The 23075-nt window shown below is 47.9% G+C and overlaps 1 protein-coding gene across 1 annotated transcript; it reads left to right on the forward strand.

Annotated features, from left to right (window-relative positions):
* Positions 1-8647: 8647 nt before the first annotated feature.
* Positions 8648-15737, forward strand: KRT4 (keratin 4). The gene is made up of 9 exons (XM_010964346.3): positions 8648-9229; positions 10846-11060; positions 12446-12506; positions 12837-12932; positions 13488-13652; positions 13918-14043; positions 14462-14682; positions 14936-14970; positions 15079-15737. Exons 1-9 carry the CDS (start codon positions 8726-8728, stop codon positions 15264-15266), a joined length of 1611 nt encoding a protein of 536 aa, XP_010962648.2. The 5' UTR covers positions 8648-8725; the 3' UTR covers positions 15267-15737.
* The last annotated feature ends 7338 nt before the right edge of the window (positions 15738-23075 follow it).

Consider the following 23075-nt stretch of genomic DNA (forward strand, 5'->3'; position numbering starts at 1 on the left):
GCTAGCTGTCGGTGTCTCCAGTCTGTCCTGCCCAGGGAACTGAAAACTGTCCTTGTTTAGCTCCCCAATGGTTGAGGCAGCAGCAACCATGCACTCATTATGCCTCAGTCATGCTGAAAGCACACTAGATGGAGACCATCACCATTCTAGGCCTTGGCTGTTCTCTCCCCTTTGCAGAGTTCAAAGGAGAAGGCTGGAGGGAATATGTAAATTGCTCATGGTAGGACCCAGCAACTGAGCAGCTGCCTGTGAGTCAGCCCGTCCCCTGATGTTATTGAGCCCTCTGTTAATTCTGTGGGCGGGCAGGATGAGTGTTCAGTGGAGAGATCTTGTGCTTCAGAACTAGATAGACCTTGGTTTAAATCCCAGCTCTACCACTTACTAGCTTTGTGAACTTGGGCCAATTACTTAACCTCTTTGAGCCCCAGTTTCTTCCTTTGTAAAAGCAGGGTGTGATGAGAATATGCATAAAGCATCTGACTTAGAAGGGCCTTAACAAGAATTACTTCCCTTTGTTTCCCTTCCTCCTGGATTCTGGTTTCCCAGCTCATCACCTTGGAGTCAGATGATTTCTCTCTCAGCCCTCACATCCAGTCATCAATAAAAATCCACATTTCCCTGACAATAACAGAATACACATTCTTCTCAAGTGCACAGGGCACATTTTCTAGGATAGATCCTATGTTAGGCCACAAAACAAGTCTTAGCAAATTCAAGAAGGTTGAAATCATATCAAGTATCTTTGCTGACCACAATAGTATGAAACTAGAACTCAATAATAGGAGGAAACCTGGAAAAGTCATGAATACATGGAAATTAAATGACACTCTCTTGAACCAGTGGATCAAAGAACAAATTAAAAGGAAAATAAAAAAGTATCTTGAGACAAAAGAAAATAGAAACACAACATACCAAAACTTAAGGGATGCAGCAAAAGCAGTTCTATGAGGGAAGTTGATAGCTATGAACACATTTATCAAGAAAACAGAATGATCCCAAATAAACAACTTAACTTTACACCTCAAGGAACTAGAAAAAGGAGAAAAAATTAAGCCCAAATTTAGCAAAGGGAAGGAAATAATAAAGATTAAAGCAGAAATAAATTAAATAGGGAACAGAAAAATCATAGAAAAGATAAAAAACTCTACATGTTGGTTCTTTGAAAAGATAAACAAAATTAACAAATCTTTAGCTAGACTAACTGTGGAAAAAAGAGAGAAGGCCCAAATCAATAAAATCATAAATGAAAGAGGAGACATTACAACTGATTCCAGAGAAATATAGAGGATCAAAAGAGGCTACTCTGAACAACCATCTGCCAATAAATGGACAACCTAGAAGAAATGGATAAATTCCTAGAAACACACAACCTACCAAGAGTGAATCAGGAAGAAATTAGAAATCTGAAAGATCAATTCCCAATAAGGAGATGGAATCAATAATCAAAAATCTCCCAACAAAGAAAATCTGGGGACCAGATGGCTTCACTAGTAAATTTTCACCAACCATTTAAAGAAGAATTAATGCCAATCCTTCTTGAACTCTTCCAAAACCCAAAGTGGAGGGAAAACTCCCTAACTCATTTTATGGGGTCAGCATCAAAGCCAAATAAGGACACTACAAGAAAAGAAAACTATAGGCCAATATCCCCAGTGAATACAGATGCAAAAAATTCCCTCCAAAATGCTAGAAAGTTGAATTCAGCAGCACGTTCAAAGGACCATACACCATGATCTAGTGGGATTCATCCCTGGAATGCAAGGGTAGTTCAACATACACAAATCAATCAGTGTGATACATCACAGTAGTAGAATGAAAGATAAAAAAAAAAAAAAAAATCAAACAATATCTCAATAGATGCAGAAAAAGCATCTGACAAAATTCAACATCCATTCATCATAAAAACTATCAACAAACTATGTATAGAAAGAATACACCTCAACATAATAAAGGCCATATATGACAAGCCCACAGCTAGCATTGTACTAAATGGTAAAAGGTCACAAGCTTTCCCTCCAAAATCAGGAACAAGACAAAGATGCCCAATTTCACAGCTCCTACTCACTAGTACTGGAAGCCCTAGCCAGAGCAATCAGGCAAGAAAAAAAAAAAAAAAAAAGGCATCAGAATTGGAAAGGAAAAAATAAAACTGTTTCCATTTGTAAGTAACATGATCGTGAATCCTAAAGACTCCACCAAAAACCTGTTAGATCTAATCAGTGAATTCAGTAAAGTGACAGGATACAAAAGTAACATACAAAAATCTATAGTGTTTCTATACACTAACAAGAAACAAAGAAAATGATCTCATCTACAATAGCATCAAAAACAATAAAATACTTAGGAATAAACATAACCAAGGAGGTGAAGGAGCTCTACATTGAAAACTATAAGACATTCATGAAAGAAATTGAAGAAGATTTCTTCAATAAATGTATAAATGGAAAGATACACTGTCCTCATAGATTGGAAGAATTAATATTGTTAAAATATCTATGCTACCCAAAACCACTTATAGGTTCAATGCAATCCTTATCAAGATTCCAATACAGAAATAGAAAAACAGTCCTAAAATTATTGTGGAAGCACAAAAGTACCAAAATAGCCAAAGAAATCTTGAGAAAGAAGAAGAAAGCTGGAGGCACCACAATTCCTGATTTCAAACTACATTATAAAGCTATAATCATCAAAACAGTATGGTCCTGTCATTAAAAACAGATACATTGACCAATGCAGTAGAGCTCAGAAATACGCCCAATCATATACAGTCAACTAATATTTGACAAGAGAGTCAAGTTTTCTGTTGATGGACATTTAGGTTGCTTCCATGTCTTGGCTATTGTAAATAGTGCTGCTATGAACATTGGGGTGCATGTATCTTTTTGAATTAGAGTTTTTTCCCCAGATATATAACCAGGAGTAGGATTGCTGGGTCATAGGGTAACTATATTTAGTTTTTTAAGGAATCTCCATAGTGCTTTCCACAGTGGCAGCACTAAGTTACATTCCCACCAACAGTGTAAGAAGGTTCCCTTTTCTCCACAGCCTCTCCAGCATTTATTGTTTGTGGACTTTTTAATGATGGCCATTCTGACTGGTGTGAGGCAATAACTCATAGAAGTTTTGATTTGTGGAATAGACCCTTTTTGATGTCCTCTCCACTCTGAGCCTGGTTACTCAGTCTCCCTCAAAGAGCTCAGACAAGCCCCACGAAACTTCCACTAGTGTTGTGGGAATGCCAGCAGAGGGATTTTGAACCCTAAACCACAGCTTAGAAATCCAAAGGCCTAGCACTTATCAAAATCAGCTCCACCTCAGTAACTGGGGCGACCCTTGGCTTTGGGAGGCAGTCATAGCTTCAGAATGATGCTTCTCGTCCTGTAGGGATGGAGTGCAGAGCATGCCTGGTGCACAACACCTTATAGGAATAACAGCTAGCATTTAGTGAGTGCTCACTTTGCACTGCACTGCTGTCCACCCTCTAACTGATCGCTCTTCACAGCAGCCTGTGGGAGAAGTGCTATTATCATCCCCATCTTTCAGATGAGGAAACTGAGGCACAGAGTGATTAAGTAACTTCTCTAAGGTCACACAGCTAGTAAATAGCAGAGTTGGGTGTGGACTCCAAGCCGTTTGGTTCCAGAGCCCAAGTTCTTAACAACTGGGTTATGCTGCCTTCATAGAAAAAGAAATTGAGAAGTAAGAGTGTTGGAGCTGAAGAGACATTGGAGGCAATTTACTCCAAACATTTCATTATATAGGTGAGAAAATGAGCTGAGAGAGCACAAAAAATTGCTGATGTCAGAGTAAAACAAAGATGCAATTTTATTGGAATTATATTTCAATATATATTTCAATTTATATACTATATAAAAACTAAATAGACACAGTTTTAATGATCATGTCACAAAACTCAAAGACTGTATCATAGGTCAGGAAGATTCACTAACAACGTGTTAATTAGAAATACTTGTGTAACGCTGGGCATTCCCACAGGGGTTTCCACGTTGAATTCCTGGAGCCTCAGGACCCAGGGGCTGCTCTCAGGGGGTCCAGGGAGAGGCTAGCAGGTGAGAAGGCTCATGGTCCCCTCCTCTGCACCAATCAGAGCATCTCCCCTGTTACCTGTTTCACAAATGGAGCTGTGCATATATTTTTCGTCAATTTATAGAATGTTTAACTAAGTTACAAATTACAATAACACACAATCGGAATAAACACATTTGATATCAAGCACAACCAACTCTGGGTAAAGCAGTGGCAAGGAGGCATCCTTCCCTTTCCCGGGGGGAGAACTGCACAGCATTCTAGAATGTACTCACTTCCTAGGTTTGAATTTGCAGCTTCACTTACTAGTTGTGGGACCGGAGTGGCAAACATTTTTCGTTGACAAGAATGGCTTTGCTGCCAAAACATGTTGGGTCCACCCTGCTCGCACAGGCCCACGGTAGGAGACCAGGAGTGCTCTCCACCCCTGGGAAAGGGGGGACCCTGGGCACAGACCTCCTTGCCATTCTAAGGGCTCCCCACCCTCCCTCTGCCCTCACTGTCCCCTTCCCGACATGCTGACTGATCCTTTTCTGCAGAATCTCTGATCCCCAAGTTGGCTCTGGCTCCCCATGGAGTGACTCAAGGGTGGCGAAGGCCGGAGAGAGGGCATGGATGGGGTCAGGGCGGGGGGGGGGTGCTTTCCCACAGCACACACAGGTTTGGGGCTGAGAGCGAGAGAGGACTTGGGCTCCCCGTAATCCCAAGGCTGAATGCAAGGGCTTGCCGCCCTCACCCAGCAAGCCCCAAGCAAACACACCCTCCGCCCCACTCCACACCCTCGTCAGGTGGTTCATCCCTCTTTGACAAGATGGGGGAACGGCTGCCAGTGGAGGGAGGAAGGGTCATAGAGGACGAGAGCTGAGGCTGTGGGGGTGGGGCGGGATCCAGCTTTTAGCTGTCGCTGCTGCCAGGCAGAGTCACCTCGTCCAATCCCCTGCCTCTGGCCCGGTGCTGCAGGAGGCGTCCTCCCCTTTCCTGGGGAAGGAAACCCTTGTTGGCCTCTCTCACTCGGCGGCGGTCAACGCTCTCTTGCACACTGAGAACCTGCCTCCCTTCACTTTCTCAGGCTACAGTTAATTTGAGCATTTTGTGAACTTCTGGCAATTCTCACTTCATAACAGGGTCCTAGAACATGGCTCTAGTCCAGAGCTTTATTCCTGTTTTGCTTTGGGTTTATTGTAGGATTTGTAATTTAGTTAGTTTGGATTTAGGGAGTTGGAGGCCACAGAACTGGCCCCTCAGGGTGGTGTCACATCTTACTGGGTACTTGTAAGGCCAGGGTCACTTGAGCCAGACAACCAGTCACGTGACAAAAGCAAGGCCAGAGCATGCAGCGTGCCGGCCGAGACCCCTTTGCTGCTCTCATGGGCCAGAAGCTGCGGGGTCTAAGTGGCTGTGTAATTCCGCCCCTGCAGATTCTGACATAAAGCCTTGTGGTGCAGAGCTTAAGGTCACAAGCTGTGAAGTCAGGCAGGACTGGCCACCTACCTCCACTGCTTCCCAGCTGTGTGATCTCAGGCAAGTTACAAAACCTCTCTGAGCCTCAGGGTCTATGGCTCTAAACTGAGCAGAGCAGCCCTTCTTTGGCAGGGTTGTTGTGAGGAAGGGACCTTTTACAAGAAAAGCACCCAGTGTCCGGCATGTAACGGCAGCTCTACACGAGAGCCCTGCTACCTGGAGAGCAAAGTAGCCTTTCCTACTTCTTTTTTTCTTTATAATTTTTAAAATTTTTATGGGGGGGATAATTAGGTTTCTTTATTTAGTTTTAATTAATTTATTATTATTTTTAAAATGGAGATACTGAGGGCTGAACCAGGACCTCGTGCCGCTGAGCTACACCCTCCCCCTTCCCTTTCCTTCATCTTACTTTTTGTCTCAGGCATCTGGGGCGTCTCCCTCAGCTTAGAGTTAACTTGATGAGAAGTACCTCAACACACTGTTTTCTCCTCATGTTGGAGTGTCACAGCTGCAGATTACAAGACACAATGGGCACATCATGAGACTCCTTGGAGCTGTGGATGCGAACCCTCCTCCCAGCCCATGAAAGTCCTCATCGACCCCCGGGGCAGCCAGGAGAATGGAGCTGTGAGTGAGAGGTGCAGAGACCCAGGTGAGGTAGCCAGGGGTCTGCGCTCTGGGCCCCGGCTCAGGCTACGGTCCTGGCTACCCTCCCACCGCCTCTCGGGGCAGCAAAGCAAAGACTCAGCTCCCCCAGGGAGTGGCTCTAGGTGCCCTCTGCTCCTGCAGCTGCTGCACCAGCCGTGCCCATCCCTGTGGTTAGGGTGGAAATTGGTAGATCCCAGAAGTGTGTGCGCTTGGAGCCCACCTGACGAAAACAGTCAGTTCAGTCGGGTTTGTTCAGGTGCCCACTTCTGGACTGGCCACTGCATACGGTAGACAGACTGACTCCATACCAGGCAGGATGGTCTGGGTGAGAGGCCAGGGAGGGCAGAGCCTCTGGGACCAGACTGCTGTGGGTTCAGGCTCCACCACATCCTGCTGTGTGACCCTGGGGGTTACTTTACTTCCTGGGTCTTCCAAGTCATCGTTTGTGAACACGACTACGATACTGACTGCAGAGAGCTTTGGGAAGATTACACGATCACATGTATAAAAAGCATCCAGCACAGTGCCTGGCATGAAGCTGGCACTTGGGAGATACTCACTGAAAGGATGAGAGGATGTTCAACCCTGTCCTTTGCAGGAGATGGTCCTGGCTCTAGAATGCTCGCTTATGACAGGTGGTCGGACCATCCCTCGGGCTTTCTCCCGTGGTCCTTTGATGGAGCCCCGGCGCCTCCTGTCCTCCCTGCCACAGTGCCCCCCACTCTCTGTTTACTTAGAGACCACTTGGGCAGGGGCAAGGAGAGCTCAGCAAAGACCGAGATGGATGGGGACAGGGGGAGGGGTTCAGATCAGAGGTAGAAGGGAGAGGACAGCAGGGAAAGAGGATGCGGGTGGAGGTAGGAAGAGAGGAGATGGCCAGAGGGAGAGCTCCCCGCCAGCTCAGCTTTCCCTGCAGCCCAGTCCCCAAGGCCTGGATCCAATGACCACCCTCTTCTCACCCCAGGGGCCCACCCTGCTCTCTCTCTTTGCATGGAAGGAGCTGCTCATTTTGGCCATGGCCAGCTTTCATTCCGTCAGGGTCAGCTTGGGCCTGTGGGAATTCTGCAGACTCTTATCACTGCTTTCCCCCAGATTGGAACAGCAGTCTCATCAGGGATTGAGAAGAGGAGGAGGGATGCAGAGTCATCCGATTTCTCCTCTAAGTGGCGATGGCAGGGGGGAGGGTATAGCTCAGTGGTGGAGTATGTGCTTAGCGTGCACAAGGTCCTGGGTTCAATCCCCAGTATCTCCATTAAAAAAATCTAATTATTGCCCCCTCCGCAGTCCAAACCAACCAACCAAACAAAAGAATTAAAAAATGGTGATGGCAAAGGCTTAGAATGCCAGGCACTATAGGAACATCCTCTCATGATCTATTAGGCAGGCGTCCCATATTATAGATGAGAGGAGGGGTTGAATAGGTTCACAGAGGTTAGCTGACCTGCCCAAGACTGCATAGCTAGTTATGGCAGCAGGTGGGATTTGAACACAGAAACACTGCCCTCAGTGGGGAAGAATTTAAGCTAGGGCTTAAAACTAAGAATTTTGCATTTGAAAACCCTGCTTTGAGAAGGGGCTCATTGATTTCACCATTCTGCCAAAGGGGTCCCCAGCACCAAGACATTTACAAGCTTCTGCCCTGATTGCTGGGACCATTATGGGAAAACAGAACATGCTCTGTCCCGGTGGAGCCAAACAAACAGAAGCGGGATGCACACAGTAAGGACCCAGCCTGGGGAACGCGGACCTGGAATCCTGCACACACAGATGGGGGTCCTCAGAGAAGGAACGTGTCTTGAAGGTCTGAGGCCAAGTCACCTCTATTCAGTCTGAAGCTGGCACATGGTAGGTTCTCAATAACTGTGTGCCAAGTTGAAGAGAGTCTTCACCTAGGTTTGGAAGGCTAGAAGGCTGGAATATGGATTTCCCTTTTTGTATGTGTACTTGGGGCCAAGTGCACATGGAGGAGTGAATAGTCATGGTAATAATGACAAATATACGTGCGGCCTCTGACAGTTTACAAAGCACTCATTCATCATAATCTCAGTGCATCTTGAGAGGAGGCAAAGGCAAATATTTGTATTATTTCCAATTTATAGCAACCGAGCCCCAGAGAATGACCTGCTGTAGGTTTGCAGAGCTGGTAAGGGCAGGCTGTGCACTTGAAGCCAGGCCCTGGGTTTCCAAATTCTGCAGAGTGAGAGACAGAGCATTTGTCTGGAGCAGAGAGGCCCCTGGAGGCTGGTGAGATGGAAGTGCAGGTGGTGGGGGGTGGGGTGGGCTGTGACCCAGGAGGCCCTGGGACACCGGTTCAGCTTCTCCCCGGGGGAGAGTGTCCTCCGAATGACTTCTGTAGGTGTGTTTGTGACACGTTCAGCAGGTGCAGGAAGGATGGGCCAGTGCCAAAGGCCAAGCCCAGAGATGTTTCAGATTTTTCCCTTTATGCCCCTGCAACCAAGCCCTGCTCTCCAGCACATATAAGAGACCCAGGCTAGGGCTGCAGCATTCAGTGGCCTGGTCGCTCTCGCTTCTCTGTGACAACTCTGAGCTTGCACTACTCTCTCCAGCCATGATTGCCAGACAGCAGGGTGTCCGAGGCGGGTCCCGAGGCTTTAGCTGTGGCTCGGCCATCGTAGGAGGGGGCAGGAAGGCTGCTTTCAGTTCCATCTCCATGTCTGGGGGTGCGGGCCGCTGCTCCTCCGGGGGCTTCGGCAGCAGAAGCCTCTACAACCTCGGGGGGAACAAGAGCATCTCCATCAGCGTGGCCGGGTCCCGGCAAGGTGTGGGCTTCGGGGCTGCTGGAGGTTTGGGGGCTTATGGCTTTGGTGCTGGTTTTGGCACCGGCGGTTTTGGCACCGGCAGCTTTGGTGGTGGATTCGGGGGCTCCTTCGGTGGACGTGGTGGTGCTGGCTTCCCGGTCTGCCCTGCTGGCGGGATTCAGGAGGTCACCATCAACCAGAGCCTGCTGACCCCACTCCACGTGGAGATCGATCCTGAGATCCAGAAGGTCCGGACTGAGGAGCGGGAGCAGATCAAGACTCTCAACAACAAGTTTGCTGCCTTCATCGACAAGGTGAGGTGGCCCCTTGGCCAGACAAGGTGGTAGAAGCCAGGGCTTCTGGGTCCCAGCATTTCAGACCTGACGCTGCCACAAGCCTTGGGAAAACCAGTGTACTTCTCTGGGTCTCTGTTTTCCACCTAGTTAAGGAGAGTCATCACTCTTTCTCTTTTGTCCCATGGCTGGTGGGAAAACGGCTTGCTCAAAGCAGTTCAATATTTGGATTTCCTAGATGTGCTGTGTGTTACTGGGCAAATCATTCAACTTTTCTGGTTCCAGTCACCCCAGCTACAAAGTGGGTTCATTGTTTCCCTGCTTTTTTTCAGATTTTGATTTCAGAAATAATGTGGTTACTAATCTAATAGTTAACTTAGAGTTAATATAATAATTTAATTGTTGGCACTTCCATTGCTGGAGCAGAAGAAAACCAGGTTGGTTTTCCAAATGAGAAAGGGACCAATTCCAATGGCCGATTCTAGGTCCCAACAGGATCTCCACAGGTCATCGTGTTCATCCTCATGACTCTGGGCAAAATTGCTTATTTCTGGGTCTGGTTGAAGAGAGGAAGGGATGGGTCTCTCCTTCTCTTTTTTGTAGTCCATTTCCTTCTCCATGCAAGTCATTTGTGCTGTATTCTGTGCTTATATGTGATGGATGACAGTAACCAGATCTGTCATAAATCCATAGATGAATGACTGAATGGAGGAGTCCAGCACATTTGGCCAAGGACGCTCTGGTTCTCTGTGCATGAAAATCTGAGTCTTCTTAGATGAATGGGGCAAGAATGAACAACCTTGGAGTAGATGAGTGGGAATATTTTCTCTTCTTGCTAGTCTGATTAAACCCATAGAAGCTTAAAGGGGCTTTATTGTGACTCTAGGACCTATAGATGTAAAAGCAAGATCAAGGGTTTGGTGATTCCTTGTTTCACCTCCCCTCATCTCCTCTTTTAAGTTCAATCTGTGATCGGTCACCCTTATCTGCTTTCCTTCCAATTCTGAAGCACTTACAGTGAAAATGTCATGCTAAGCTGCTACCTTGGTTTATCTGGCTAAATCCCTTCCTAGAAGGAAAGTTCAGGGAAGTCCCCTTGCAGGAGTGAGTCTAGTGAGACTCAGAATATGTCTAGGGTTTGATCTTAAATATACTCAGTTGTGCACAGGTTCGCAGGGACATACTAGGTCCATTTATAAGTATGCTTGTTTAAAAAATCTTCAGTGAATTTATCATTCCTTTGCCTTGGGTCAGGATCACTTTGAAGTAGCCCCCGGAATGTGGTTGTATCTCCCAATTTTGTTTTCTTTTATTATTTGATAGAAGTTCAGTATTCTCAGCAACTCATCCCAGGGCCTCTGGATCCCTGTGGTTGGGAAGTTGTTCTTGCTGCACAGTTGGGTCCCACTGCTCCCGCCATGCTCTGTTCTTTACAACACACGTGGCCCATTTGCTGCTATGGAGTGGGGCCACCGTGTTGACTCCAGTGGATGGCGCCTGGAGTTGTAACATGGTAGCCCTACTCAGATGGCTCTTGGGCTGCCTGATTGGCTTGGAATGACTGGGTTGGTGTTGGCCAGCCCTCCTGCCAAAGCTTCAGGTTCTCATCAGTTGGTCGGTGCCTTTGTTAAACACAGGTGCGGTTCTTAGAGCAGCAGAATAAGGTGCTGGAGACCAAGTGGAAACTCCTTCAGCAGCAGACGACCACCACGTCCAGCAAAAACCTCGAGCCCTTCTTTGAGACCTACATCAGTGCCCTGAGGAAGCAGTTAGATAGCTTGGCCAATGACAAAGGACGCCTGCAGTCTGAGCTGAAGATCATGCAGGACAGCGTGGAGGACTTCAAGACCAAGTACGTGGGGAGGGGATAGCACCTGACAAATCTGCCCGGCCATGCCCCAGGTCCCCCCGGGCTCCTCTCCAGTCATTTAAAACCCCAGGCTCTGAAGAGATCCTAAAGGGGTCAGGAAGGACCTCCAGTCTGCCCTCTTTATCTACATGGTCACTCTTTAATGGGATGAGGTCTAGTAATCCTAAGTTGCCCCAAACAGAAAACCTGGGCTTTCCACACACAACTCAGATCAGAAACCAAACAGATGAAGAGTAGTTTAGCAGCATCAGAAGAATTCGGGCTGGAGAGTTAGGTGGATCTGGTTTTCAGACCGATTCCTCCACTTACTAGTGTGATCTTCGCTGACTTGCTTACCTCTCTAACCTTAGTTTTCTTCATCTTTAAAATGGGGATAATAGTCCTACCTTATAGGTTGTAAGAATTAAATGAAATTAAATGAGGTAGAGACAGCAGGTAGCATAGGGCTGAACATGTAATGAACCTTGAATACATGGTAGCTCTTACTATGTTTTTCAAACAAAAATACTTCCTTTTTGTTTGTTTTGGAAAGGAGGAGGTAATTAAGTTTTTATTTATTTATTTTAATGGAGGTACTGGGGATTGAAGCCAGGACCTCTTGCACACTAAGCACGTGCTCTACCACGAGCTACACTGTCCCCCCACCAAAATACTTCTGATTTATTATCTTCTCCTTTCTTTTTAATTAGTTAAAAACAAGGGTCTCTTGTTGTTTATCTATTTTATATATAGTAGTTTGTACCTGCTAACACCAAACTAACATAACATTGTAAATCAACTATATTTCAATAAACAAACAAACAAACATAAAGGGGGATCTCGGAGATAAAGCCTTTGTTCACGTATATCTTTTCCCATTATGACATCACATCAAGCCCTAATTTTTACAAGTGAGAATATCAAGGCTCAGAGGGGCATTCATTTGCAGTGTCGTGCATAGCAGTTCTTATTATACTTACTATGGGATGGAGCTGAGAAAAGACCAACCCTCTGTCCCAAGTCACTCTCACACCAAAGGAAGAGAACCGGAGTATTGGCAACCCTCCTGAGAATCTGATGCACCCACTGGCCTAAGGACAGCCCTTCTGTGGAAATAAAATCAACCAGATCACTGCTGGTTTCCTCTTCATGTCTTACCTCTTGAAAACAGTCTTTCTGAAGTTTGGTTTTCACTTCTCTGAGTAAATCAGGACCTAGCTAGTACCTCATATGTGGGACTTACTCAATACATGTAGGTTGAAAGAATATCTGTCTGCACATGGGAAGATGTGGCCAATTAGATGGATTTCTTCCAAATAGACAGAGAGAGCCAAGAAACAGTAGTTCACTGCAGGGATTTTGTCTTTTCTTGTCACCCCTACCCCCAGGTATGAAGATGAGATCAACAAACGCACAGCTGCTGAAAATGACTTTGTGGTCCTCAAGAAGGTAAGGGCTGAAGGAGGGTAGGGCTCTGCTGTGAGCACACCGCTTCCCCAGGAGTGGTCTTGTGCTTGAATCATGGGTTTGGTCTATCTGTGTCTCATCTCCACCTAACTGGGTACTGCCTAGATCTAACCGAACCAGGAATTAAGGCTGTGAAAATAGCTCACTTGGATAATTAACTTCCATGTTTGCGGGTGGCTTTAGGGACAGACTAGGCCAAATGATTAGTCCCTGACCACCTCATCTGGTGCTACCTTTGAGTGTCCCATCACACCCCCTGCTCCCTATTGTAATGCCTGGACCTTGTCTCTTATCCTCCCCCCTCGTCTGCAGGATGTGGACGCCGCCTACATGAGCAAAGTGGAGTTGGACGCCAAGGTGGACGCCCTTAATGACGAGATCAACTTCCTGAGGGTCCTCTATGCTGCGGTGAGGACTCCATCCCCACATCTCCATTCAGGGAAAGGACTCTTCCATCTGTGAGGCTGCTGGTTGGAATTCGCAGTTCTTTGAAAGGACCCCAGCTCCCTTACTTCAGGGCAGTGGGCTCTTTCAAGGTCATGGATAGAAAGAGTCAAAGTGAGGGATTCAACTGAAAGGTTCTCAAAACCAGAAGCTGTCTTAGAAGATTAGAGCTAAAGAGTGCATGGGATAGAATATAGGGCCATCTAGTATTTCTCTAGTGAATTAGGTCCATTTCTTTTCCTTCCACACAACATACCGAGTGCCCACCAACCTTAAGTGGCTTGTGATTCCCAGGGAGCAGTAAAGACTAGAAGCATTACTTCTCTGTCTAGAGACATCACCAACCACTTGACTTCTATATAGATATTTACCCCTCTCTCTTCTCCCTACACATTGGGAATGACAAGTCTGTTTCCATCTGAGTCTGTGGCATGGCCATTTCCACGATGATAGCAGATTTCTGGTGTCAGAGATTAGAGAAGACTTCAGGAGGCCTGACATGAGACTTTTTTCTTGCAGGAGCTGTCCCAGATGCAGACCCATGTCAGCGACACGTCTGTGGTCCTGTGTATGGACAACAACCGGAACTTGGACCTGGACAGCATCATTGCCGAGGTCCGTGCACAGTATGAGGAGATCGCCCAGAGGAGCAAGGCTGAAGCTGAGGCGCTGTACCAGACCAAGGTGGGTGTCAGGGATGTCTCAGGAGTTGGGAGTGGCTCCTGGGACTTTACTTTTGATGTCTGTGGGCAGACGACCACCAGCTCGAGCCCAAGAGAAGTCAGAGCTCAACTGATTCTTCTGGGCATCAGTGGTCCTGTTTGGCCTTGAGACTACATGACATTTTGTGTTATCCCTGCCACCTGTGGCTATTCTTGCTAAGTTGACTTGAGAATAGACCCCACCCAAACACCCCGACACCTACTTCCTTATATCTCTGGGGTATTAGGTCCAGCAGCTCCAGATCTCAGTTGACCAATATGGGGACAACCTGAAGAACACCAAGAGTGAGATCGCAGAGCTCAACAGGATGATCCAGAGGCTGCGGGCTGAGATCGAGAACATCAAGAAGCAGGTAGGCATCACCTCCCAGTCTCAGTACAGGGCCGGGGCCCAAGACAGCTGTCTCCGCAGTGGACAAACAGATCAGACATCAGGCCAGAAGGGCCTGAGCTTGTCTGCGGGGGATTTGTAGCTCTTTACATAAGCATGCCCAGATCTTTTCAGCGATATCCTAGTTAACATAACATGACACCTCAATAAATAAGGTCTCTTGGCTCTTTTTCATTGGTTTCGCTCATTTTCATCTAATCAGTCTGGTGGGGGCATTGGTGGACGCCAACTGGAGTGAATGAAATGCATGAGTCAGGGGAAAAGGACAGACAGAATCCTGACATCTTAACCCAAGCAAAGTAGCTACAGGAGAGGGGGCAGATTTAGAGGTCTTGAGGACAAGACCCTGATGACTGCCTGACCCATGCTGTTGTCTGCAGTGCCAGACTCTGCAGGCATCCGTGGCCGATGCAGAGCAGCGTGGGGAGGTGGCCCTGAAAGATGCCTACAGCAAGCGCACAGAGCTGGAAACCGCCCTGCAGAAGGCCAAGGAGGAGCTGGCCCGGATGCTGCGTGAATACCAGGAGCTCATGAGCGTGAAGTTGGCCTTGGACATTGAGATTGCCACCTATCGCAAGCTGCTGGAGGGCGAGGAGTGCCGGTGAGGGGGAGGAGGCAGGGCGGGGACAGGAGGAATGAAGTTCAGGGCCACAGGAGGTCCAAGGCGCCTCAGCCAGACCGCTTGCTTCGGGGCTGGGCTGGTGCATTACGAGCCAGGACAGTGTTAGAAAAAAAGTGCACATTCAGGCCTTAAAAGGGGCTGCTGAAGGATGGCAAAGTGCTTGCCACCTGCTTATTGAATGAAGCATGGCTCCAGGCTGGCTGTGACTCATTGCTCTTTCTGTCCCCCACAGAATGTCTGGAGAATGCCAGAGTGCCGTGAGCATCTGTAAGTACCATCTGCCCCTGCTGTGGACATTCGTTCACCCTGGTTTGGGGTGAGACTCCCAGTTGCCAGCACTGTTGGAATAACCTTGTCCTTGCCTTTCTCCCGCAGCTGTGGTCGGTGGTGCTGCCGGTGCAGGAGGCATCGGTGGAGGGCTAGGAAGCGGCTCTGGATTTGGCCTGGGCAGCGGCTTTGGCTCTGGCTCCGGAAGTGGCTTTGGATTTGGTGGTGGTGTCTGTGGCAGTTCCGGCGGCAAGATCATCTCTACCAGCACCCTGAGCAAGAGATCCTACCGATAGAGGAGACGAGGTCTCTGCCGCCCCTGAGGCCAGCCCGGCCCAGCCCTGGTGTCTCTGCTTCCTTCACCCCCACCTCCATCCTCCCTTCCTGGGGCTCATCTTACCAGTGTCTCCTCAGTACCAGGGTGTGGACTCTGCCTTCTTAGAGTTTGGTAGCTTCTTCCTGACTGGGGCTTGGGGACCCAGCTGGAACAGGAGAGGTGTCAGCTGACTCTTCACCTCCCATGGACAGAGGAGAATATAACCAGGAGCTTCATCTCCAGAATCATCAGGGTCACACATGCCCCCGCCCAGTCCAATGCCGTCTCCTACCAGACCCCGGATATCCCTCTCCATCAGGACCAAACTCCATCACTTGGCAGCAACTGGCCCTATCAGGTCAGGACAAGAACCACTCAGTGTCCCGTCCAACTCTTTCCCTTCCCTCGCTCCATCTTCGGGTGAATCTTCAATAAACGCTTTTGTCATTCACTTTGAGCAATTGTGTTTGTTCCCTGGGGAGAAGTCTCCAGAATTCAGGTGGCAGTGAAGGAGGCTGGGGCCTGAGGGATCTGTCTGTCCAGATCACAGTCATTGGCTATTTTCTCAGGTCTCTACTTCTAAGTTGCCCAGATTATTGGGAAAGAAGGGCTGTGTGCGGAGCCTGAGGCTGTCTATAGAACAGAAACATGTAACCAACAATTACACAAAGATGGCCCAGTGCAGGCGATCAGCGCGGGGCCATCTCAGCGCTGAGGCTGCAGCGCACCTGGTGGGGAGGGGTGCAAGTCTGGAGGGGCGGGCGCAGGGTAGCTACCAGAGAGGCAGTCAGGGGTCTCTACTGAATACAGAGCAAGAGGTTACTGAGCTTACGGAGCGGAGCATTTATACACAGGGTCGAGCAAGGCCTCCCTGTCTTCACAGAACTCCAGGCATGGGTTTTCCCACCAGACCGCAAGCTTTTCAGGAATTGTTCACAGAATCACCAAGGTCAGGAATATTGGATGGAGAAGTGAAAGCACATCGTTCTCATGGAGCTTTCGTGCTGTGCTCACTAGTTCATGTCCTCAGGTGATTCTCTCAGGGGTGACATCTGAGCTGCTGCCCCTGAGTGGTGGGAGAGTCAGGGAGCGAGCAGGTCTTTGGGGCAGTGGAGGGTGTGGCTGCCTGACTGGGCCAGCCCTGCAGATTCTGGTTGGACAGTCAGAGCTGGGGGTCTGGGTATAGCCTTTGTAAACAGCCTGTTCCTGTACTGGGCTTATTCCAAGATACCTGGAGCAGTGTGATCTTTCCTTGTTCAGAGGAAGTCTGCGCAGCTCCCTTCATGCAGTCTGACCTAAATCCCTCCTCCTGCGGGTGCAGACTATCCTGGCTTCTCTGGCATCAGTTGGTGCCTCCCACCCTCGACTGCCCAGGGAGTTCATTCAGACTTCAGTTCCCCCCAAGGCAGTGCCCACGGGCCCTGATTGTGTGTAGACTGAAGGATACCTGGTTTGCCCAAGGCCAGTCCCTGCCCACCGGGCCTTCGTACAGGCAGTCTCCTACAGGCAGCAGGGCAAAGCAGCGAAGGGTTAATCTCAGGGGTTTGTGCTCCTGGCAGGGGGCCTTCTGCCAGGAGCAGCCTCCCTGGGCCTTCACAAGCCCCAGCGCTAATCTCCCCATTGTCCTGGGGCTCACCCTGTGTGTCAGAGCAGGAAATCTTTGACTTCCCACCACTGCACCCCTTCCCTGGGAAAATGCTGAATGGGCTCTTTTCTGAGTTTCTAGGGTGGAGAGGAGGAGTCAAGGGCTGGAAGCTGGGGAGGGGTTTCTCAAGTTCACCCACCAGGAAGTTGCAGCTTGGGATGGGCCACACCGAGAAGCCAAGAGGGCGGGGCAGGTTAATGCCTTTCTCAGGCCCTCTGAGCAGGCGGCTGCGGGAGGGGCCAGCCCAAGTGTCACTGCCAGGTCTCTTAGAGCCTCCTCAGTTGAATTTAATGATTTACACACAAAGCTAGATTGTAGATTATATACATGCGCGTGTGTCTTAGAATAAATGTGTTTGGATTTGTAGGCAAGTGGCTTCGTGAATGTGTTTGCTTTTTGTTTAGATAGGAGGACTCTTGTTTTACGTAAAAAGAGGGAAAACCATCATGTTGGCCTCAGTTTCCAGAACAGTCCAGGGGAGTGGATCCTGGCCATTGTCCATGGGTTTGGAGTTGGCTGGCCTGTCAAAGGGGACTTATGAGGCTTGAGAAGGAGTCAGCCAGGTGAAAAGGGCGTGGACCTGGAGTTGGGGCGAGGGGTGCAGGGGCACAGATGAGAAGGGTGCTCTTGGCAGCAAGAGTACCAGAGCAGGGAAGTGTGGCACCACGCAGCGTGTATACGAAGCCACAGCAGCTGGGCATCACGCTAGGTTAAGAGCAGGGAGTGGTGGAAAGGAGGCTGGAGATGGGGGTTGAGGCAAGACCGTGGCTTCTCCCATCATCCAATTTGTGCGGGGCTTGGGTTTTGTGTTCCGAAACTAGACAATCTCAGAACGAGGTGTGTCTGAGAGAACAGGTCTGAAAGAGATGAAGAGGAAACTCTGGGCCACCTGCCTTCAGGGAGTGGCCTTTAGGTCCATGATGTGCTTTGGCCTGGTGTCTGGGAACCGCCACATCTGCACCTCACTGCCCTTCCAGGTGGCTGTCATGCTAAGGCTTATTGCAATGCTATGCCTCCTTTCCCAGTCTTGTTCACCAGGAGGAAATGGTCCAGGGACTAAGAGGTTTGCTGTCATTCTTTCGTTTCCTGGCAGGATCATCTTCTCCACAGTAATACTCATTCTTTTAATATTTGTTGAGTACCTGCCTTATGCTAGGGGCTATGAAACATCGGTTCTAAATCTCCTTAGGTTACTTACACGATATCTCATGGTCACCCTGTTCCCTCCCACGATCACATTTTCTGCTTTAGGTCCAGCTGGACCCTCTTACATTCTGTAGTGCAGAGAAAGCCATGCTTTTAAAAATCATTGCACTAAAAAATAAATTTGAATTTCCTCTTAACTTTCTCTTCCCCAGGTTGGATAATTGCTTAACAACTTTTGCTCCTCCCCTTTTACCTTTTGTTTCTAGCGACTTATTTAATAGCTTCCTGTTTTTTTTTTTTAAATTATAAATTTCTCAGCAAGGACAATATGTGGATTTCTAGCACAAATATGGTGGAGAACTCCTGTAGCGCAGAAGAATCTTTTATAATAAAAGGTTACTCAGGGCAAACTTCGTGTTCAGTTTTATTGTCTAGTTTATCTTTATCTTCTCTGGAATGCTCTGTGGTTGCTGTTCCTTCAGTTTATTCTTGCAGCAGGAGGTAGAATTGAGTTATTTAAAACCAGAAGGTAAGTTTCTGTCCTGGAAGCTAAGAACAGTGGATTGGGTCTCACATGTTTCCCCCTTGACTCCTAGGATCCATCCTCACACCGTAGCCAGACTCATATGCCTATAGGTCAGCTGGTAGCTCGCCTTTGCTGAAACCCTTCAATGGCTTTGTCTCTCAGAGTAAAAGCCAGCCTTAGTCAGTGTCACAAAGTCCCGTGTGATCAGTCTCCCAGCTACCTCATCTCTGACACCTGTCTCCCTCCCTCACTCTGCTTCAGCTCTGCTGTCCCCATGCTGCTCCCCAAACACACCTCATCTGTCAGCCTCAGGGCCTTTGCACTTCTGGTTTCCTCTGCTCAGCACTCCCTTTACTCAGATGTCTGCATACCTTGCTCCCTCACTGCATTCAGGTATCTGCTCAGGTCCGCTCAGACCACCATCAATGAAACAGCACCCTTGTCGTGTCTGCCTCCATTTTCCTGCTGCATTTATTTTATAGCGCCTTTCACAGCCTGGCATAACATGTATTTATTTCTTTATTGTCTGTTCCCCACTGTGAGATGTGAGCACTAGAAGAGCAGGAACTTCATCGCTGCATTCCTGGGGCCTGAAACAGTGATCGGTAAACAGTAAGCACTCAATAACTATTCATTGCATACATAGAGAGAAAGCAGGGCAGACTGATCGGGGCCGATGTTTTGCATCTGAGGAAGAAGGACATTAAGAATATGATAGAGAAAATGAAGCGCTTGGGTCAATACAGGAGCAATGAATTCATTAAATTAAACTGTGGTTTGTCCAGAGCAACAGAAGAGGCTCTATTGTCACGTTAGGACATAAGCACATCCCAAAGCGACACAAAATGACAAATACAAAATAATAGCTAGTATGTGAACCACATACGAAGTTTATAAATTTCTCTTCTTCAGGTCCGTTGAAGCCACATGGCAAAAGGTAGAGGAAACAGGTGAATTTAACTTAATATATTATATTTAACTAATATATCAAAATATTATTTCAATATGTAATAAAAACAAAAATTATTAGTGAGATAAAAAAATGGTAACTTGTGTTTCCTGAGTACTGATTATGTCTAGGTACCATTCCTAGTGTCAGCCATGCATAATTTAACTCAGTTCTCACTATGAAAGGTTACTCTGCTATTGTTTCCATTTTACAGAGTAGGGAACTTAGGCTTGGAGAGGTTTAGCAACTGCCCCAAACCACACAGTAAGTAAGAGGCAGAGCCGAGATTCAAACCCAGGACTGCCGGGCTTACAGGGGTAAAGCCCACGTCTAGCCTTCCCACCCCCTCTGCCCTCTGGGTTGTTGTGAGCCAACAGGTAAAGAAGGGGAGAGAATCTCCCCTGCATTGGAAGAAGCACAGGGTCCACACCAAAGGCAGTAAGGGTCCTCCTAGTTTTGGTGGACATTACACCACCTCTGATCATTTTATTTTAATTAGGCACTGTGATTTTAAGAGGTATATTAACAAAATGGAGTGAAGAGAAGCCATGTGTACTGAAGGCTGGGAGAAGCAACTGGGTATGTTTCACCCAGAGAACAGCTCCTGGAAATTCAACGGTATTTTCTAATGTCAGAAGAGTTGCCACACAGAAGCCAGGGAAGTTGGTGTGTGTTACTCCAAAAGGCCAGACAAGAGCAAGTCCACTTGGGTTCAGGTCACGTCCACTGACGGCCTGCCAAGACCAGATGCTAATGGACACAGAGGCAAGAAGACTGGCGGGTGACAGCACTCACAGGGTAGTGGTCCAGCAGGGAATCTCAGCTGGGGACAGCGAGCCCTGTCTAAGGGACAGTGCTGCCCAGCAGTGGAAGAGGCCGGCTGGCAGGAGTTTGAGACCTGAGGCTGACAGGCCTCATTGAGGGTGGCTGCTGTGTTATGTGAGGGTTCTAAGTGTCCAAACGTGTACAAATGTCTGGGGACTGAATAAACGGCATGTCTTTCATGTATATTTATTACCATTTCCAAATGGTTGTGATTATAAGATAGTTCTATTTAAAAGTATTGCTGAAGTCATAGTAAAGATATCTTCTCAAAAGACACTGAAAGTATAGGTTCTGACTTATGTAAAGAACAATATAATTTTCTGGTGTTAGAAGGGGTCTCCAGATCCAGAGAGGGTTGGGTGCCATGGTGATGTGTGGACAGGTCAACCCAACTTCTCTGATCCCATGAAGAGAAGTCCGGCTCCCACTGGAGCATATGCATTAAAACTAGGTCCCAGAGGATCTTACTAGGGGTCAGGGTGGTGCCTTGCTGGCCTGGGCAAGCCAGAAGTTTTGATGAATTGCCTTCCATGAGGATCCTGAAAAATAGGAGAGGCTTTGTGTGTGTATGTATGTGTTTGTGTGTGTGTAACTTCCTTGAAGCTGAATAGGCTGGCTAGCCTCTTGGCTCCAGCGCCCTATGAGGCTCTGATTGTACACACTGCAACACAGTGACTCACTCTTTTCTCTAAGGAGAAGGTACTTAGGTTATTTAATTAAGCTTCAAATAATCCAGGTGTTGAAAGTGAGTGTAAGCAAGCTATGTTTTCTCAAAATATCTACTGGGTCCCCCAAGCCTGGAGGGCTGGGCTCAACTATCAAGGATTTCAACTCACGGATTGCTTCCTCCTCTTCCATCATTTGCACCCCTAGTGACTCTCCAATCAGAATTGACACTCTAGTCCTGCTAATGCACTCCCAATCCCTATTTTGCTTCCTATCCCCTAGTGGACAATGTCTTCTCTGCAATCTGGCTTCAGAATAAGAATAGATTAAGCACTTTCTCCCCCCAACTCCTTCCACCACCTGCTGGGAAGGTCCCAGATCTAGGTTCAGCTGATGACAACAATGGTTGTGACTTTGCTTTTCAAAGATTTCTCTCCAAGTAAATTCCCTCTAAAAGAATGACAAGTGTGGCTGAGGATCTGTGGGCTTTGGCAGTGGCTGGGCTCTGCCCCAGTGTGGGGCAGAAATGTATCTTGCTTTACTATGTGTTTAACAATTCTTAGAGACGAGGGTGGAGGGTGGGAGTGCAAGGGTATAGCTCATGGTAGAGTGCATGCCTAGCAGGGTCCTAGGTTCAATTCCCAGTACCTCCATCAAATAAATAAACCTAATTACCCCCACCCCCCAACAACAACAAAATCCCAGAGACCCACTGCCCTGGACTTCAGGCCCCACAAGTGGCCATGCAGCAGCCTCATTCCGTCTGGCACAAAAGGCAGGCCCTCCATCCTGTTCTCACCCACTTCTCCAGCGTCTTCTCCTACAATTCCTTTCTGCTCTAGCCAGGCCCACCTCATCACTGCATCACTGCATGGATCCCCATCACTGCATGGATCAGCGCCCATACTTGCAAATATGAACACCCGTTCTGTCTGATGTAAACAGAAAATAATTGAGTAAACACATTGTTGCTCATGGCATCTCTGGGGGCTGTGCAGCTTGGAAGCACCCCCAGCCACCCCTGGGGGCTGCTCTGGTAGTGACCATGGCTGCTGTGATGTGATGCTTGGGGCGAAATGACAGAACTCCATCTCTACCCGTGGCGACCCCGCGTTACGCTCTCTAGAAAGATCGACTGTCGTCTCTGTGGCCATCTTACATCGTCTCCATCAGAATCCAGGTCTCACAAGGGTCTCTCTTATTGGAAGATTCTTGGTCACGGGCCTGGCTTCTCACTGCAAAGGAGTCTGGGAAGGTGTTTTCTGGATTTTACCCTAGAAACGTGGGGATCTCAATGTGGGAAATAACCAAAAGGAAGGAGAGGTGTTCAAAGATGTGGTGCCACCACAGATGACAGAAGCCTTCCCCGGTCTCCATGTCCTGAACCCAACTGTGCCTGTTTATGCTGAGCCTTTTAATTTTTTTTTTTAATTTTTGAATTTAAAGGAGGTGCTGCTGACTGAAACCAGGACCTTGTGCATGCTAAGCACACGCTCTACCACTGAGCTATACCCTCCCCTATGCTGAGCCTTGGCTGAAATGCCTTTTCTTCTAAATATCCAAATTCTGCTCTTCTTAAAAGTTTGGCTCATTCTTCACGAAGCCTCCACGTGTGATTCCCCTCTCTCATGGCTTTTCTAACTCGGCACTTAGTTTTACAAACTCTTGTACTGTTTGGCTTGTCTGCACCGTGAGCGCCTTGAAAACCATTCTCTCCACCACATAGCGACAGATTACATCCACGCAAGGTAAATACTCCTTATATTTGTTTGTGGATTTCTCTTCGTTGGGCCGGAAGCTGAGGCTTGCTTCTCCTCATCCCAAGTCGTGGAGCTGACAAGATTTCCCTCTATCCAGCACCCCGCTGCATTCACTTTCTCTGGGAGGCCTCAGTGGCTAATTTCTCAGTAGAATCATCACTTGATTGCATCCATTCTTTTGACAGATATGAAAGCTGAAATTCTCCATGTGATTTGTAAATAAAAATAGTGAAAAATAATAGTGAACACTGAACACTTACACTGTGCTGGGT

The sequence above is a fragment of the Camelus bactrianus genome, chromosome 12 (genome assembly GCF_048773025.1).
Source record: "Camelus bactrianus isolate YW-2024 breed Bactrian camel chromosome 12, ASM4877302v1, whole genome shotgun sequence".
Taxonomy (NCBI): Eukaryota; Metazoa; Chordata; class Mammalia; order Artiodactyla; family Camelidae; genus Camelus; species Camelus bactrianus.

Bases quoted from the DNA above. Each gene is read 5' to 3' on its own strand.
- KRT4 (XM_010964346.3), top strand. From the start codon at position 8,726: ATGATTGCCAGACAGCAGGGTGTCCGAGGCGGGTCCCGAGGCTTTAGC. The intron at 14,683-14,935 runs GTGAGGGGGAGG...TGTCCCCCACAG, and splicing joins CTGGAGGGCGAGGAGTGCCG to AATGTCTGGAGAATGCCAGA. The intron at 14,971-15,078 runs GTAAGTACCATC...TTTCTCCCGCAG, and splicing joins CCAGAGTGCCGTGAGCATCT to CTGTGGTCGGTGGTGCTGCC.